Here is a 15,191-nt window from a genome sequence, read left to right as displayed (position 1 = left end):
CCTTTCAGAAAATCTACCCCAGATCTGTCGTCCCGCTGCCGATGTTAATAGAGGTGAGTTTATTGTTCTGAAAATTGGAACAGCTCTCGGATCTGCACTACATCACTTGCACGGTGAGGAATTTTAACAGGGGTCAGTACGGTCACTTTTGTCTCGCGAACAATGCAACAGTAGTCGATACAACTATGGCTGAGAAGTGTGCCCAATTTATTTAGAAAGAACAGCTGTGAAAAGGAAAAAAAAAAAAAAAAAAAAAAAAAAAAGAGAGAAACTATTTAGGTATGGTTTTTGAGAAATATGCAACTTCGTTAAAAACAGAAGGGCTGGCTGTGGTACAGGTAACGTACACGGTTGTCTACATTCCTACACGATTTTTGTCTGGTTTTCGTCGATGATACTCCTAAGAATTTAATCTCGCAACCCTGTATACTGCTTAAATAAGTTTGCTACTGACACCACATTTCTGCTGTATTTGTGAAAATCTAGCCAATGAAGGCATGTCCAGCCAACACCAAGTTACTTACTCCAACTACTAGCAATAGCGTACATATTTATTGGCTTTTTTTGTTATTCTACTTCTCTGTGATAGCATATTCTCCAGGTATTTAACTTCTCTGGATAAGTAATCACCTAATTTCCTGTATTATTATATAGACCCCAAACATTTTACTCCTGTCTTCAATCATTATCTTGAATTTTTCCACTTGGTAATTTCTCTTCTTTGGTATTCCTCAATACCACTACATCAACAGCGAAGACGTCGCAGTTAACTCTTCTAGAATGCTGTACACTACAACTACACTACCTGACAAAACATGTAGAAAACTTGGCGTAACTCGTGCAGCTTGGTAGTGTATAAAGATAGAATAAAGATAAAATGAGGAGGTAGAGAGAAACTTCGGACAGGTACAACGGACATTTATAGGAGTTGTATAAGAATTACCAAAAAGGTCACATTACAGACGTTGATACAAGATGCTCAAAATATAGCCACACGACATCAGTACGGCGTACGATCCCATCTTAACGGCTAAACAGGCCTGACAGCGGTGACCATACCCGAGAAGATTCTGTGGCAACAAATCCCATTCTTCCACCAGCACTGACCTTAGCTCACCAAGTGACTAAGGAGTGGGCTATCGGCCTGCAGTCAACCCTCAAAGCGTCCAACACATGTTCGATCGGATTTAAGCCTGGCTGGTGATCGAGTTGGCCACAGCAGTCGTTGGATATCTCCAGTTTCAAGATATTCCTCCACCACTTGAGCACTATGTGTAGTGGCGTTGTCTTGCATGAATAAAAAAGATCAGCTAACCGAATCACAAAAAAAAATCTCACATAGGGTTCGAGGATCTGTTCTCGGCACTTCTGCGCAGTTACGGTACCCCTATCAAAAACATGAAGACGGGTACGGCCGTTGATCATTATTCCGCCTCCACCAAAGTGTCCCTTTCTCTGGTTGGAAGGAGGGTACCGCATTCCTTGTTGTCTCCAGATGAAATAACATCTAGAATTGGTTTGTAGGTTAAAATGAGACTCATTAGAAAACAGAATTGTACCACATTTGTCAGAGCTCTAAGTCGAAACTGATACCATGTTCATGGTATCAGTTTCGACGAGCTCTGTGGTGGTTAATGGGATACAAACCACTGGCTTCCTTGCATAGAGTCCACTTGAATTGAGCCTTCTAAACACAATCCGGCTGGAAATGTTTTCACTTGTGGCCACAGCAACCTCAAGAGACATTTGGTGGCAGGACATTGTAGGGTTCCGTCTTGCTGTTAGAACCAGATATCGGTCTGTTCTTGTTAACGTAGCTCTCGGGAGACCTTGGCCAGCTCTTCTTGCAATAGGTCCTGTCTTCTTAAACTGCTTCCATAGTTCTGAGACGACACTGTGTGACACATAAGCCAACGTGCAACCTCCGCCTGCAACTGCCCGACTTCGAATCGTCTAACGGCCTGCCATCTCAAAGAATCATCTAAACGATGATGATCTGCCATCCTGAGAGCTATCCCACTGAGCAAGCCCCCCCCCAAAAAAAAACAGGAACGAAGTGATATGGTTGCAACCAGTGTTTTTATAGGCATGAATAATTTGCACAATGTATGGCTCTGTAAGGTGGAAGATCGATTTCTATTGGATACTCGGAATTTGCATGCCAGGATGCCTATTATAGCAAATACTAGCGTTCGGCGACACCGTTCACAATAAAATATTCGTGAAAAACATTTTTTTCTGTTAATTTTGTCAAGCAGTGTATGAAAAACAGCCGCAGTAAGATACCAACCCGTGTGACCACATTTAGTAGACGAAACCACTGTTTCATAATTAGCCTAATCATGACTCTCCAATTGCTTACACATCGCCACGCAAGCCATGTCTTTCACACAGTTCTCGGCGACTAACCCATACATTGTTTATGCTCACGTAATCTACTCGCATAACTCATAATCAAGGTATTTTTCCACATTGATGAAATTCATGCCCAACGATCGTCCAAAATCTTAGCACTTTTCAATAATTTCTCTCATCGACATCAGCTCAACGGTTGACTTTTTTTTTTTTTTTTTTTTAAACTCAACTAATTTCCTTATTCTGTTTTCCAAAATATTTTCAGTCTGATCACATGCTAAACCAAAATAATGCCTCAGTAGTCATATATTGTACATAGATCCGTATGGTCCAGAGGTGAAACTTCAAATTTTGGCTCTCCTCCAAAAAATATTCAACGGGCCCCCAATCCTTCGTCCTCCCTGCGGTGGCGGTATGATAAATTAGCCACGGTTGCAGGCTCTACTGTCAGAACAATCGGTACTTACATGTCTGGTGATCCGCTTTTAAACGGAGAGTCCTTTTCTTCCCGCGAGATTTGACTCCAGTATACCAGAGCTTTTGAAAAATTTCTTCTATTCCTTGCCCACATTATTTTCTCCACATCTTGTTCTTTTTTCTTACTGCTGTCTCGTCTTCCCATTATACTAGCCATCATCACCTTGCCTTCGTGATTCTGTTGTCTTTCAGATGCTATACTTTGCCTCTTTTATAAAAGTTCTCTTTGTGTTTCTCTGTACGATGGTCCTCATGCATGTACCTCCAGAGCTCTCATACATTATTTTCCCTCATCGCCAGTATCTATATTCTCCAAGATTTTAACATACTCTTTTATAATTAAAAACTGAAATAAATAAATAAAACTCAAAATATGGGTAGACACTATCATGAAGTGCCAGATCCAGAAACACAGGCAAGAAGTCTAGAACATATCATCCAGAAAACACTGTAGGTGTCTAAAAACTAAAATAATGTGCATTATAGTGGATGTCATCATCATGAAAATAAAATCAATGTCTAATAGCCGCTCGAGACAGTCAGAGATAAGTCAAGTGGTAACGAAACGAAACGAAAGGCACAGTCCAATTTTGCTTGAAACGAAAGGCACAGTCCAATTTAAAAGAAAAAAGAAAGAACAGAAAATGTGTTGGAAAGTTGTTGTAGTAGTAGGGGTTTAGATGCATCAGCGACTAGGGCCGTATTGCTCCGTGTATACTGTCTGTAAATATTCGTGCGTTCTATGGTCGATTTTCGGATTGGTGGACGAAAAACCCGCGTTTCCGGGAGAAAAAGCCAAGCTACCTCGCCTCAGACTAATTAACTCAGCCACGTTGTGAAAAAGGCGCATAAAAATTCCTCTCATCACCGACGGGTCTATGTTGGAAAGAGGGGAAAAAACTAGTGAAGTCTCGTTCTGCCTAGAAAAAATGAAGCAATTAAACGCCACCTTTGCTAACTGTAGTCCTGTATTGTATCCGAGCCACCAAAACGATTGTGGAATTCACTTGAAAACCTCATGTAATTCTCTGTATCCGCCATTTTAATGTTTTTTGTCAATCATTTCATTACAATATGTTTCATGTACCACGAGAAGTGGTATTTTATACTGCACTTATTTTAACGCAAGATTCGTTTGGGCTTAGTGAAACGGACTCTGCTCCCAAATTAAACTACCCAAATCGCCCCACATAAGGGTGGCGTATATTACAGTTGATAACATTCGACGGTACGTGTACCACTGCACTTAAATAGACTTACCTGTACCAAATACTGATTAAACGAAGAATTACTTCTTAACGGTACTTATCTGTTTTCTGAAGGAGTAGTAGATGGCATACAAGTATCTGTGAGCTATCAAAGAGTGTTTACTTTACGGAACAACAACAACAAAAAATGTTTCTTTCCACTTCTCTTTTTGTGTTTACTGTACTTCATATTTAGCCTGAATTCACGAATTTTGTTCAAAGATACAGCCTTTTGAATCACTGTACTGATATTTGAAATCGCGTATCAGCCTGTACAAGTGCTGTGAGGTATTATAATCTTTGATAGGAATTTCTACAATATTTCGAAACTCAAATTCTTTAGTTTAACCGTTATCTGATAGGATACACAATTTTTAATCAGTGTTGCAGTTTATGATTTTTGGCGTAAATTGATAATATCCCCCCCCCCCCCAATAGAATAGTAAAGACCATAATTATAGTCCTGACATACCATAACCAATTAACCATTCCAAAGCCGTTCAGAGCTCCAAATCAAGACCAAAGCAGTATCAGAACATCCCGAAATTATACACGGGAGGGTTTTCTATATTCTATAGAATAATTCATCTAATACTTTGGTGATAAGCAAAGTATTATATGAATACTTTGAAACTGAATAAGGGATGAGAAAAAGATTAAATGCAATAATATAAAGCTTACAAGATTTTATTTTTTCGAAATACACGAAAAAATATACGCAAATTCTTGCTTATCAACAGAATCACAGGGCATGAGAGAAATCGAGGAGGAAGCAGCGGAGCATGAAGTTCAGAAAAGTCAAAATTAAGTAATAATCTAAATTATGTACAGGAATGCATGCAAACTAATCTTCTGTAGTGCAAACTTGGTAGACCCGCTGCGTTTAAACCCTAGTTGACCAGTTGTAAGCAGCTGCCGCAAGAAAAACAGGTATAAATAGCGTGTACACCATACAGAGAGAAGCTTCAACAACCTCTGTGTTACCTTGCATTTTTGAATGCTAAGGAACACTGAACATAACAATAACGTCAATTAATGATTACACCCCAACCTCCGGAATTAACTAACAACAAAAGAGCAGTAGAAATTATACATTAAAGATAACTTTCGTCCCTTCATTGTCAGGACAACGAACTTCAAGGTTAGAAACAAAAATAAATAAACAGCCAATGCTCCTGCAATCTCTACCGAATTCCGTTAACAAGGCTACCCATAAACCTCAGTTTACAGGTGTAAAATTTTTTTACACGTCGAAAAAAAAAAAAGGAATATTTACAATAAATAAATTACTTGACTGATCTGCAATATTTGTCTATTTATTTATGAGAACCTCAGAGAGAAACCAGTGTTTCTTTGATGACACTGTTTGCATTCAACCCCCTCCAAGAGTAGAAGTGGCAAGACATCTAAGTTGATTAAATAATTATAATAAGAAAAGCAGAGCTATTGTTCAGACTGGTGAAAAAGCAACTTAAAAGGTGACGCGTAAATGTGTCTTGTGTTCTAAGGCAGATTTTGGTTTGCAATTATCTCAGCCACGAAGGACCTCGAGCTGCAAGTTCTTTTCTAAGATCCGTTAAAGCCAATTCATTATTTTAAGGTTTTTTATACAACAATTCCCCTTGATGATGCTTCCTAACGAGTAGCTCAATCGATTTTGAACGATAAGTAGGATCAGATGTGGGAGAGTTGGTATCAAAGTGGTTATAACCACTTACTGTCCATGAGTGTCAAGTCTAATGTTACCGAGTATCTTTTGTTTTCTCAAACTTCAACCCACAAGGCGCTAAAGGTTTTACGCCTCTCATGTTTCAGGTCACCATAAAAAAATTAAACTGTTTAATTATAATGCTAATTTCTATTAGCTAAATCATTTTACAAAAACTTTTTAAACTTTTATTTTTAAAAATATTAATCAAAACTATTTTTTGGTTCGTTTTCATTAAAGTCCCAGTCGATCGAAACGGGAGGGAGTAGGGTCCCTTCGGGTTATCCAGCCCGTAAATACACATGTACAAAGTTAATCGGCCTGTAAACACATTTATACAGATCTAATAAAAAATGACACAAATATAGCAGTTGACCAAACAGCAGAGTTTCATGCTTTCTGTAAGATGGAGTGTGCAGAGTCCTCAACAATCTTTGAGACGCCGATAAGCGTCTCAAATAAGCAAACTGAGAATCCAACTGCATGTAATTTCACATAATTATTATAAATTAATAATTTAAATCCCAATAATTATGAAAACGTAGATGAAATTTAACAGCATAACAGCAAATAAATAAGGAAATATGCCTTTACAATAAATATTCTTCCTTAAGAAGACAGGTTAAGATGACATTAAAAACAGGACTACAACAAATACTTGGGCTTCGTCGAAAGAAGAGTCTGAGGCAAAAGATACGAAGCCTATATTCAGCTATTTCAAGGCAAAAAATCAAAATGCGGCTGTAAACACGCTAGATATTCCCAATGATTTGTCATCTTTGTCTGAGGCAGACTACCTTTACAACTTTGAAGAAAGGACCTCACACGAGGCCCGGATGGTATCCCTACTGTTTTAGGGAAAAATGTGGAACCACACTTGTAAAGCCATTATTTCACCTAATAAAATTGTTCTTTGAGAGTGGAATCCATCTAGCTAAACTGAAAAAGGTTACCCCTCTTTACAAAAAAGGAGACCCATCCTCACCCAACAACTACAGCCCAGTTTGTCAATTAAATACACTCTTAAAGATAATTGAATCCAGTATTGCAGTTGTAAAGGCTTGGAAAGCCAAGAAGTTCTCCTGTTTATCAACTATTAACTTTATGAAACTTAATTTGTCAGATTACTCTCACGGATTTATCAAGGGTCGTTCCACCTGTACATTGATATTTATTACATAAAGTGGTCCCAGCTAACCCCGCTGTCAATTACACATAATTTAGCAGTACTCTTATACAGGGTGATTCACTACCAGTGCGACAAACTTGCAGGAGGTGTAGGGGGCACAAAGACGAATCGGAATCACATAGCATTGCAGGGTCCGAAATGCCTTCGTCATGCGGTAGAGGACGTTGAACGGGAGGTCGCGTGAACAGCGATCCCGCTGGAAGTCAGCATTTGCGAACCGGTTCCCGAGTAGGATGGACGAGTATTCAAACGTTGAACTGGTAGACATGCACCTCGCGTATGGAGCTGCGGACTGTAACGGACGCGCCGCTCTGCGCTTGTACCAGGAACGTTTCCCGCACAGGCGTGCTCCTTATCATACGATTTTCGCACGTGTGCACAGAAGGTTACGTGAGACTGGTTGTTTCACGAGAGGTACCATGAATCGAGAGCGAACGACGAGAATGCCAGACAATGAGGAGAATGTCCTACGTCTTGCAGAAGGCAATCCGAGTACTCGAGCGATAGGCCAACGATTGGGTATTTCCCAATCCACTGTAGGGAGGATACTGTCAACAAACCAAATGAGTTCATACCATCTGCAACGCGTCCAATCATTGGAGCCTGCGGATTATCCACTCCGGAGGACTTTTGCTACTTGGTTTCTTCAACCGAAACGGTTCGCAAATGCTGACTTCCAGCGGGATCGCTGTTCACGCGACCTTCCGTTCAACGTCCTCTACCGCATGACGAAGGCATTTCGGACCCTGCAATGCTATGTGATTCCGATTCGTCTTTGTGCCCCCTACACCTCCTGCAAGTTTGTCGCACTGGTAGTGAATCACCCTGTATACTCCCTCTCCTGTTTGCCCAATTACAGGGAGGGAAAAAACCTGTCATGACCAATAAAGATTGATATGAAAAATAATAAAATTACATAAAAAATAAAATATACATATAATTAAATTTCAGACAAAGTCCAAACTTCATTGGAAAGATTTGCATCTGTTCATAGTCTGTTGGAAAGCCAGCAATGCTAGGAGCTGCCGAGAGCAGAAATTCCAGCACAAGGAATCATTTTCCTTTGGTGTCCATGTCTCAAACATTGTGAAGGCAGCCAGCAAAAAACTGTTTCCTGAAAAGAATTAACCGAGACTTAAATAAATTGGCACTTTTCATCTTTCTCTACAAAATCTATGTTAGGCCAGCCCTAGAATTTGCCTCACAGGTTTGGTTCCCACATGCAGCTTACCAAAAATTAGAAATTGAAAATATTCAAAAAAAGAGCAATACAGTACGTTTGCTTTAAAAGTGGCCTTGAATACAATGAGAAATCTTACTAAGAGTGGTGTATATTCTTTGGACTTGAAACGCTGGAAGAAAGAAGAGATAAAGCCGACTTACTCCTTTTTAACCAGCTGTTAAATGGTACCCTGAATTGCCCTCCTCTCGTCTCACAAATAAATTTCAACGCACCGACAAGAGCTTTAAGAAACCATCCACTACTGAAACCATCCTATGCGAGAACAAGTTATGGATACTACAACTTCTGTAACAGGACTGCAAGATCAATCAACAAAGCAAATTGGAGATATTTGACACCCCTGGACACTTCAAGAGGCAACTGAAATTGCTAATCTCATCCGTTACATGAACCTTAAAATTGACTCTTCTTGCAAGTTCTAAGACTGATTGTGTAATGTGTGTGAAGTACCAGGACTCTACCTTACTCCTACCTGTTCACTTAAATTGGACGGATCAGTCCTATTTTTATTTATTTAGTTTTTTTTTTTATCTGTAGACTTCAATTTCCTGTTCTTTTTATGTGCATTTACTTTTCGCTTTACTTTGGAAATGTATACTCCAAGCTTCTGCTTTGAATCTGTGCAATAATGCTTTGTAGCTGCACCCTCGGGCACGTTTGATTGCTGTTTTGTAGCTGTTAACAATGATAATATTACAGGAAGCTTAACTCCTTGTTGTACAGCCAGATTGTTTGAACATTTAAGAACAATTATGGAGGGTGCTACCGGACCGCATCTTTGTGCAATTACTGATCGACCTGGCTCCCCAATAGAGCCAAAACAAAATGAAGCATGCTCTGTTTTATATTAATTTGTTGATGGTAACTATTCGTGTTGCATATAGAGTATCTTCGATAAAAAATTCAAGATAAATTCGTGATTAATTTTCGATTGCTGTCAATCAGTATACTGTTATCGTTATATCACCCCACCCTAGAAAAACAGTCTGGATCCGCCGCTGTCAAAAACATGAATACGATCATAAATGAGAAAGTCATGGTCATAAATAAGTTATGATCATGGCGTACACATTACCGTAATAGTGTAATTGCACACTATGCCATCTTAAACAACAATTAGTGATCAATATTTTAGTTTTGTTGCTATTCTTGGGAATATTTGGCGCATCGAGTGCTAAGACCGCATTGCACTATAGCCCAGAGCTTGGAATGGAAAAAAAAATATATGCAATAGAACTCTTCATGGGATAATACGTGCAGAAGACAGTCAACGCATATATATAGTGTATAGTGTGTTTAGGGTCTAACGGCACCAGGGGTTTCCCCCATCTCCGCGTAATATACATTGTGGTGTGATACAGAACACTGTAGAGGCCAGAGGTTTAAAAGTGTGTGGATATTGTGGTGTGTAATGTTTTGTACCGTTGTTCATCTGGTCTTTTAGCCGTTGGGTCTCATTTGAGACCCACCGTTGCCCACACTATACCTCGTGGAGGCAGACCAGGTACACCAGTATTTTAGAAATTTACTATTTATTCTGGCAGGTCCTGCCACCTAATTTCCTTAGATTTCAGTGGCTAGGACCTATAAAAAAAAAAAAAAAAAAAAAAAGTGGAGGGGGGGGGGAGAAACGCTAGAAATTGGGTCAGGCCGAAAGAGATAAGTTATATGGGTTAGAGTTAAATTTTTTTTTTTTTTTTTTTTTTTTTAAGTGTGGGGCTTGTGTAGTTTTGGCAAGGGTCAAACGCTAGTCGCAAGATAGCTAGAGAGGGAAGGGAGACTGAAGACTGGGGGGGGGGGGTGAAAGACAGAAATATGGGGTCAATAGTGAAGATAACCCCAAAAGTCGGCGGGGCAGGCCCATGCCTCACCAGGTGAAGATAGGGGATGGCAGGGGGAGGGTACAGAGTAACCATCCCCTGCCAAGGGAAGGGAAAGAAAGTGAACCGAGTGAGGGTACCCGGTTCAGATTGCCTAATGATGTTTCGGCAGCAAACTGCATAATGTCTTTGTCAGGTCTTCGTACGCCATTCCTGGGAAATGTTGTCCCGTACGTGTGAGTGGTCAAGTCCAGATAATGACTCCAGTTTAAGCCAGTGGTCAGATCCAGGTTAAGTTAATGATTGGTTTTTCAGATTGTAGCTGTTAGGTTTTTGTTTGGTTGACACATCTAAGGATCTTTATTATGGATGACGAGTGGTTAGTTTGTGGGAAAATTCCTGCTAAGGTTGTGGGTATGTTCTTCTTCTAGTGAAAAGATCCTGTGCAAACTGCGTTAAGGCTTTATAGTTGTCCTCGCTCTCCAGGAGATATTGTTCTTGATTTATTGGCGAGAAACGTATTCTAGTTATTAAGAGGCAGCGGAGGTCTTCGTATAGTTGGCAGTGGTGCATGAGGTGCTCCCACGTCTCTGGCTGTCCACAGTGGCAGAGAGGGGTGTCACTCAATCCGAAACTGGAGAGTTTTGCTCTTATTGAGCCATGTCCCGTGAGCAGGTAAGATGTTAGCAGTCCCGGTGAAAACCAGTTTGGGCTTTTGGGAAACACTAGTTGATTATCCGGTATGAATCTTCAGGTGACTTCCCCTTTTGTCGAAGTCGTCCAGCGGGTTTGCCACGCCTGCTGTAGGTGGGTGAGAAGGCGTTTTTTCTCGAGTTTACGATCGTTCGCCGGATCAGTTGTGTAGTCTAGGCAGGTGATTGCTTTGCCTTTGGATAGTTGATAAAGCAACCCACAGCGGACGATCTCCAGGCCCAGGGGGAGAGCGCCCAAGAGGACCTGGAGGGCGTGGGTGCTTACAGTACAGCAGACTCTCGAGATTGTCAGTAGGACTGAACGTTGAATGGTCTCTAGCTTCCTTTTGTTTACTGCTGTTACCGCCTTGTGGAACCAGACTCCTGATGCGTATGTTATTACTGGTAAGAAGACTGCCTTATAGAAGAGGGCTAGGGTCCTCTTCTTAAGCCCCCAGTCGCGACGAGTGACTCTAGCTATTAGTGCGGAGTATTTTTTGATTTTGCTTCGGAGGTAAGTAAGATGGGGTGTGAATGACAGATTTTTATCCAGCAGAATACGCATATAGAAGACATTGCCGAATGAGTTTGACAAATTGGAACTGCGTCCATTCCGAATCGTCTCACAGATATACCCTGCGAGTACATATCCGCAGGAAAAGTACAAATCTTCATACCACTGGTTGGTGCTCCATCATGAAAATACATGTCCTCATTCTGCTCTGCCTGTAATAAAATTTTAGGCTTCCATCCTCCGATAAATCAAACCAAACACCCGTGACTCTTACCTTCTTCTCACAAAGCCGCAGCTGATCAGTGGATTTTCTCAAGCTCAGTGTTCTTGCTCAGATTGCGCACCTGAGGGGCCATACATTCAAGTTGAAGAAAGATTTGCAGAATAGATGTGTGGAAATTTGCCTTTATCCAGTGGGTGGTTGATTGCTGGAACAAACTTCCATCGGTTGTTGTGGAAGTTGATAACTTAAATAAATTCAAGGAAGAAATGGACAAACTTTTGGAGAGAATGGATGGGTGAAATGGGAAGGTTTTTTTTTGGCTGATGTTTTATAAGCTTGGGCCTCCGTAGCCGAGTGGTCAGGAGCGGGAGTGCATAGCACACGCTCTTTGAGTAGACCGGGGTTCAAGTCCCTGACTGCTGTATACGGTCGATCTGCCAACCCGCACTGGACCAGCGTGGCAGATTATGGTCCATTTCCCTCAGCATGAATTGTTGAGGAGGCTTCCATCCTGCAGTGGATTGATAATGGCTGCACTTTACCTTTTTTTTTTTTTCCTTGCATCATATGCCTCTACTAAATAAATTATTAAAAATTATGATTTTTTGAAGTAAAGCATTTCAGCATTTTAAGCTAACATATGGTCGACTACGCGCCATCGAAAAATCGAGGTTTCAGTTCATAATTTTAAATATTATATATCAGCTTGAAAATATTTGCCTTAGTAGCAAGTGTTACTATTATTATTTTATTTTTCGCGTGTGTGTGATTTCGAAAGCACGATTATATGCTGCATGCCAGATAGGGAGGATTTCAATATGCCACGACTCTTCCAATGGCTTCAGTTTTTCAAGATTTTTGAATGGACATTTCGAAACCATTTTCGCGATCTCATTAACTACCTTGCCCATATTTTACATTCTCACCAATTTGAAGAAAGTCAAGTTATCATGTGTTACGCGATAGCGATATGGAAGCGAGTTTCTTCAAATGCATTAGAAGTCTGAGCTTTAAGTCAATATCCTCTGGTCATATGCTAGAAGAACAGCACGAGCGTCCGCTTTCTCCTTCACCGAGAAGCACTGCGAAATGCCATCGCGGTCACGTGTTTTTCAGGGCGTCCCGCGTCTCATATCAGGTGCGCCAGAAGGGCTTAGTCACCTTAAAACTTTCCCCAAAGTCACGAGCCTCGGCGCATGCGTCGAATTTGTTGTGATCACATGACAACTAATTCATCTCCTTCGGCAGACACCGTGAGTTGGTACAGTGGGTGCTCGTAGCCGCCGGTGGTTTGTTTTGTGTGCGTCTTGCCAGAGGATACTTCGCTGTCTTTTGTTTCTCGGCATGCCATAAGATGACACGCGTTATTTAAAAGGTTGCCACGACGGACAGTGTTCCACTTCGATCGGCAAAAGTGTCCGACGACCACCTGATAGTCAGCTGCCCACCTGTAGCGTCGGATAGCTGTAAGCACGAGGCTTGGTGACCGACATTTTAACGGGCTGCCGTTTAACGATGCGATCTCAAGTTCAGAATTCGTCCGAATATTCAGAAGTGCTCTTTCGTCGACCATTCTCCATCTCAGATTGCCCGTTCACAGGTATGCTGACTTAGGACTCCGTCCTCCTCTCGTCCATTGCCAGCGGAACGCAGCAGCCTAAGGGGGTGCAATGGCCTTTGGGAGGACGGTAATTGGTTGTACACCGTATGTAGGGAGCGTCGTCGCAGGGATATATTCAACGGTAAGGCTCATTAAATCTGGTCACGGTGATGGTTCTATGTTAGGCTAAGAGAAGACCCACAAATATCTCATGCTGGGTGACAGTGATCAAGTTGTGCTTCTTATGTAACACAAGCACCTCGCGAAAAAATATGGTCCATCGCCACGCGTGCTTTCTGCGTGTAGTTATATTTTTAGATTCAAATAATTTTAATAGGCGAACTATGCGTTGTTTCCTTCGTCGTTCTCAATAAATGTTTCCTGAATATTTTGCCAGCATCTCGCCGCAAGTCCTTTTCCCGCCTTCAGGTCATCTTGATTAGATTTTTTCTTCTTGGACATATATAACTTACCGAATTCTTTTTAACTCTTTTTCTTATACGAAATTAAATCGAACCCTCGGGAAAACGTTTCTGGACTATAGCAGTAGCTAATCATACGCTAAAATCAAACTTCCCTCCAGATTGCTTTGCCGATAATGTCTAATTTACTTTACAACTCAATGCTGTTCAGAACTTGAACTGAAGGACAACAACTGTCAGGCTTTCGACGCAACCCAGAAAACTTTTTACCCTTTTAAATGGAGTGAAATAAGTAACTGAAGAGTTAGTGACAATATTTAATTATTATTCACTGATCGGGGAGGGGGGGAGTCCTTCCGTCTCTGCTCAGGGTCGTGAAACCACGTTTCACATACCTGCATCTAATGCAAAAGTAAGTATAGCTAACTTCATTAACAAAAACAACTGAAATCCAGTTCCATATTATTGAATGATAGTTAGAGGCACAGATTACGCGGTAGTGCCACTAATGTATTATCAATGGGACTGTGGCATAGAAAGGAAAGTGTTTCTATTATCAGCAGCAAGAAGACAGACTCGTATAATAATCGAGGAGTCAAAATCTTTGCGAGATAGGATAACCTCATTTATGAAGGAATCTGGTTGCAGAATCAAACCTTTAGATTACTAACAGGTTGACTGATTTTAAAGTTAAACCTGAAAAACACGATTTCTTTATTTCCTCCCCAGTTTCATTTAATGTTCTCCAGCTGAAAAACAAGTCTCTTGGCTAGAACTGCTTTGCTTGAAATTTATGGTTACAAGAAACTTGTCTCAATAAACGTCAATATTCTGTAACACATCGACAGATGTTGGGGTTGACCATGTACTTCAAACGAGAATATACCAATGCGTAGCCATATGAAACTTCACACGACTGACAACGACCTGGAATTTTCATTCAATAAGTTGAGGGCGGAGCTGTATTTTACAAATAATCTTAAATATTGGTGGGAGATGTCAAAATTTCATCGCAAAGGGTGGTTGGAAGGTAAACAAATAAAAATAAAACGTGAATCTTATATGCAGTTATAATCCGACATTTAGGTGAGCACTATATCTAAATTCTAGTCTGTTTTATCAGACTAGAATCACCTCTCTGAATTGAGAAAAGTATAATCAGTAACCTTACTCTCCAATCCCGAAGTCATGTCCTAATTACTTCTTATTCCTGCAAACAGCATTTTGTGGTAGCAGCTGGTAAATACACATGATCGTGTAAGTATGTGTTTAAAAGGTATAAAACGATTTGCATATCTCCAGATTTGGGACACGTTGTGGTGAGTATGTGTATAGTGCAACACGGAACTACTAAGCAGCTGTTCGATTTACTAGAAGTAATTCACAATTTATCGTGTTGTGAAATCCAGGTGTATTTTAGAGCTGTGCTGCTATTATACTGTCGTGATGTGGTTTCCATCAATTCCCTTCTTGATAGAGTCCGACACCTCTGGCAAACCAGTGAGCAGAGCAAATGCAGCTGGATCCGAAATTAGTGGAAGGAAAGTGGTCATCGCCCGGGCGCATAAGTACAAGTGCATAAGTTCAAGCCCGTGACTGCTAAATACGGTGCTGTTTCTTGTATTCTCTCTATCTTGCGAATTCCTCTGACCGTTTGGTCGTCCTGGAGTATAGACAGAAAATTTATTTTTTTATTTTAAA

At 40.7% G+C, this 15,191-nt stretch overlaps 1 protein-coding gene across 1 annotated transcript in view; it reads left to right on the top strand.

Annotated features, from left to right (window-relative positions):
- The first annotated feature begins 12,747 nt into the window (after positions 1-12,747).
- Rcd6 (Reduction in Cnn dots 6) overlaps positions 12,748-15,191 on the top strand; it is a 73,632-nt gene continuing 71,188 nt past the window's right edge. The window contains exon 1 of the mRNA XM_090390356.1: positions 12,748-13,210. Coding sequence (XP_090246482.1) covers positions 13,139-13,210 — 72 coding nt within the window. The 5' untranslated portion in view covers positions 12,748-13,138. The remainder of the gene's footprint in view (positions 13,211-15,191) is intronic.

Source organism: Mastigoproctus giganteus, chromosome 2 (genome assembly GCF_048544385.1).
Source record: "Mastigoproctus giganteus isolate SK-2022 chromosome 2, ASM4854438v1, whole genome shotgun sequence".
In the NCBI taxonomy this organism is placed as follows: Eukaryota; Metazoa; Arthropoda; class Arachnida; order Uropygi; family Thelyphonidae; genus Mastigoproctus; species Mastigoproctus giganteus.
Note: the sequence above shows the minus strand (reverse complement) of the source record. Positions and strands in the feature narration are given on the sequence as shown.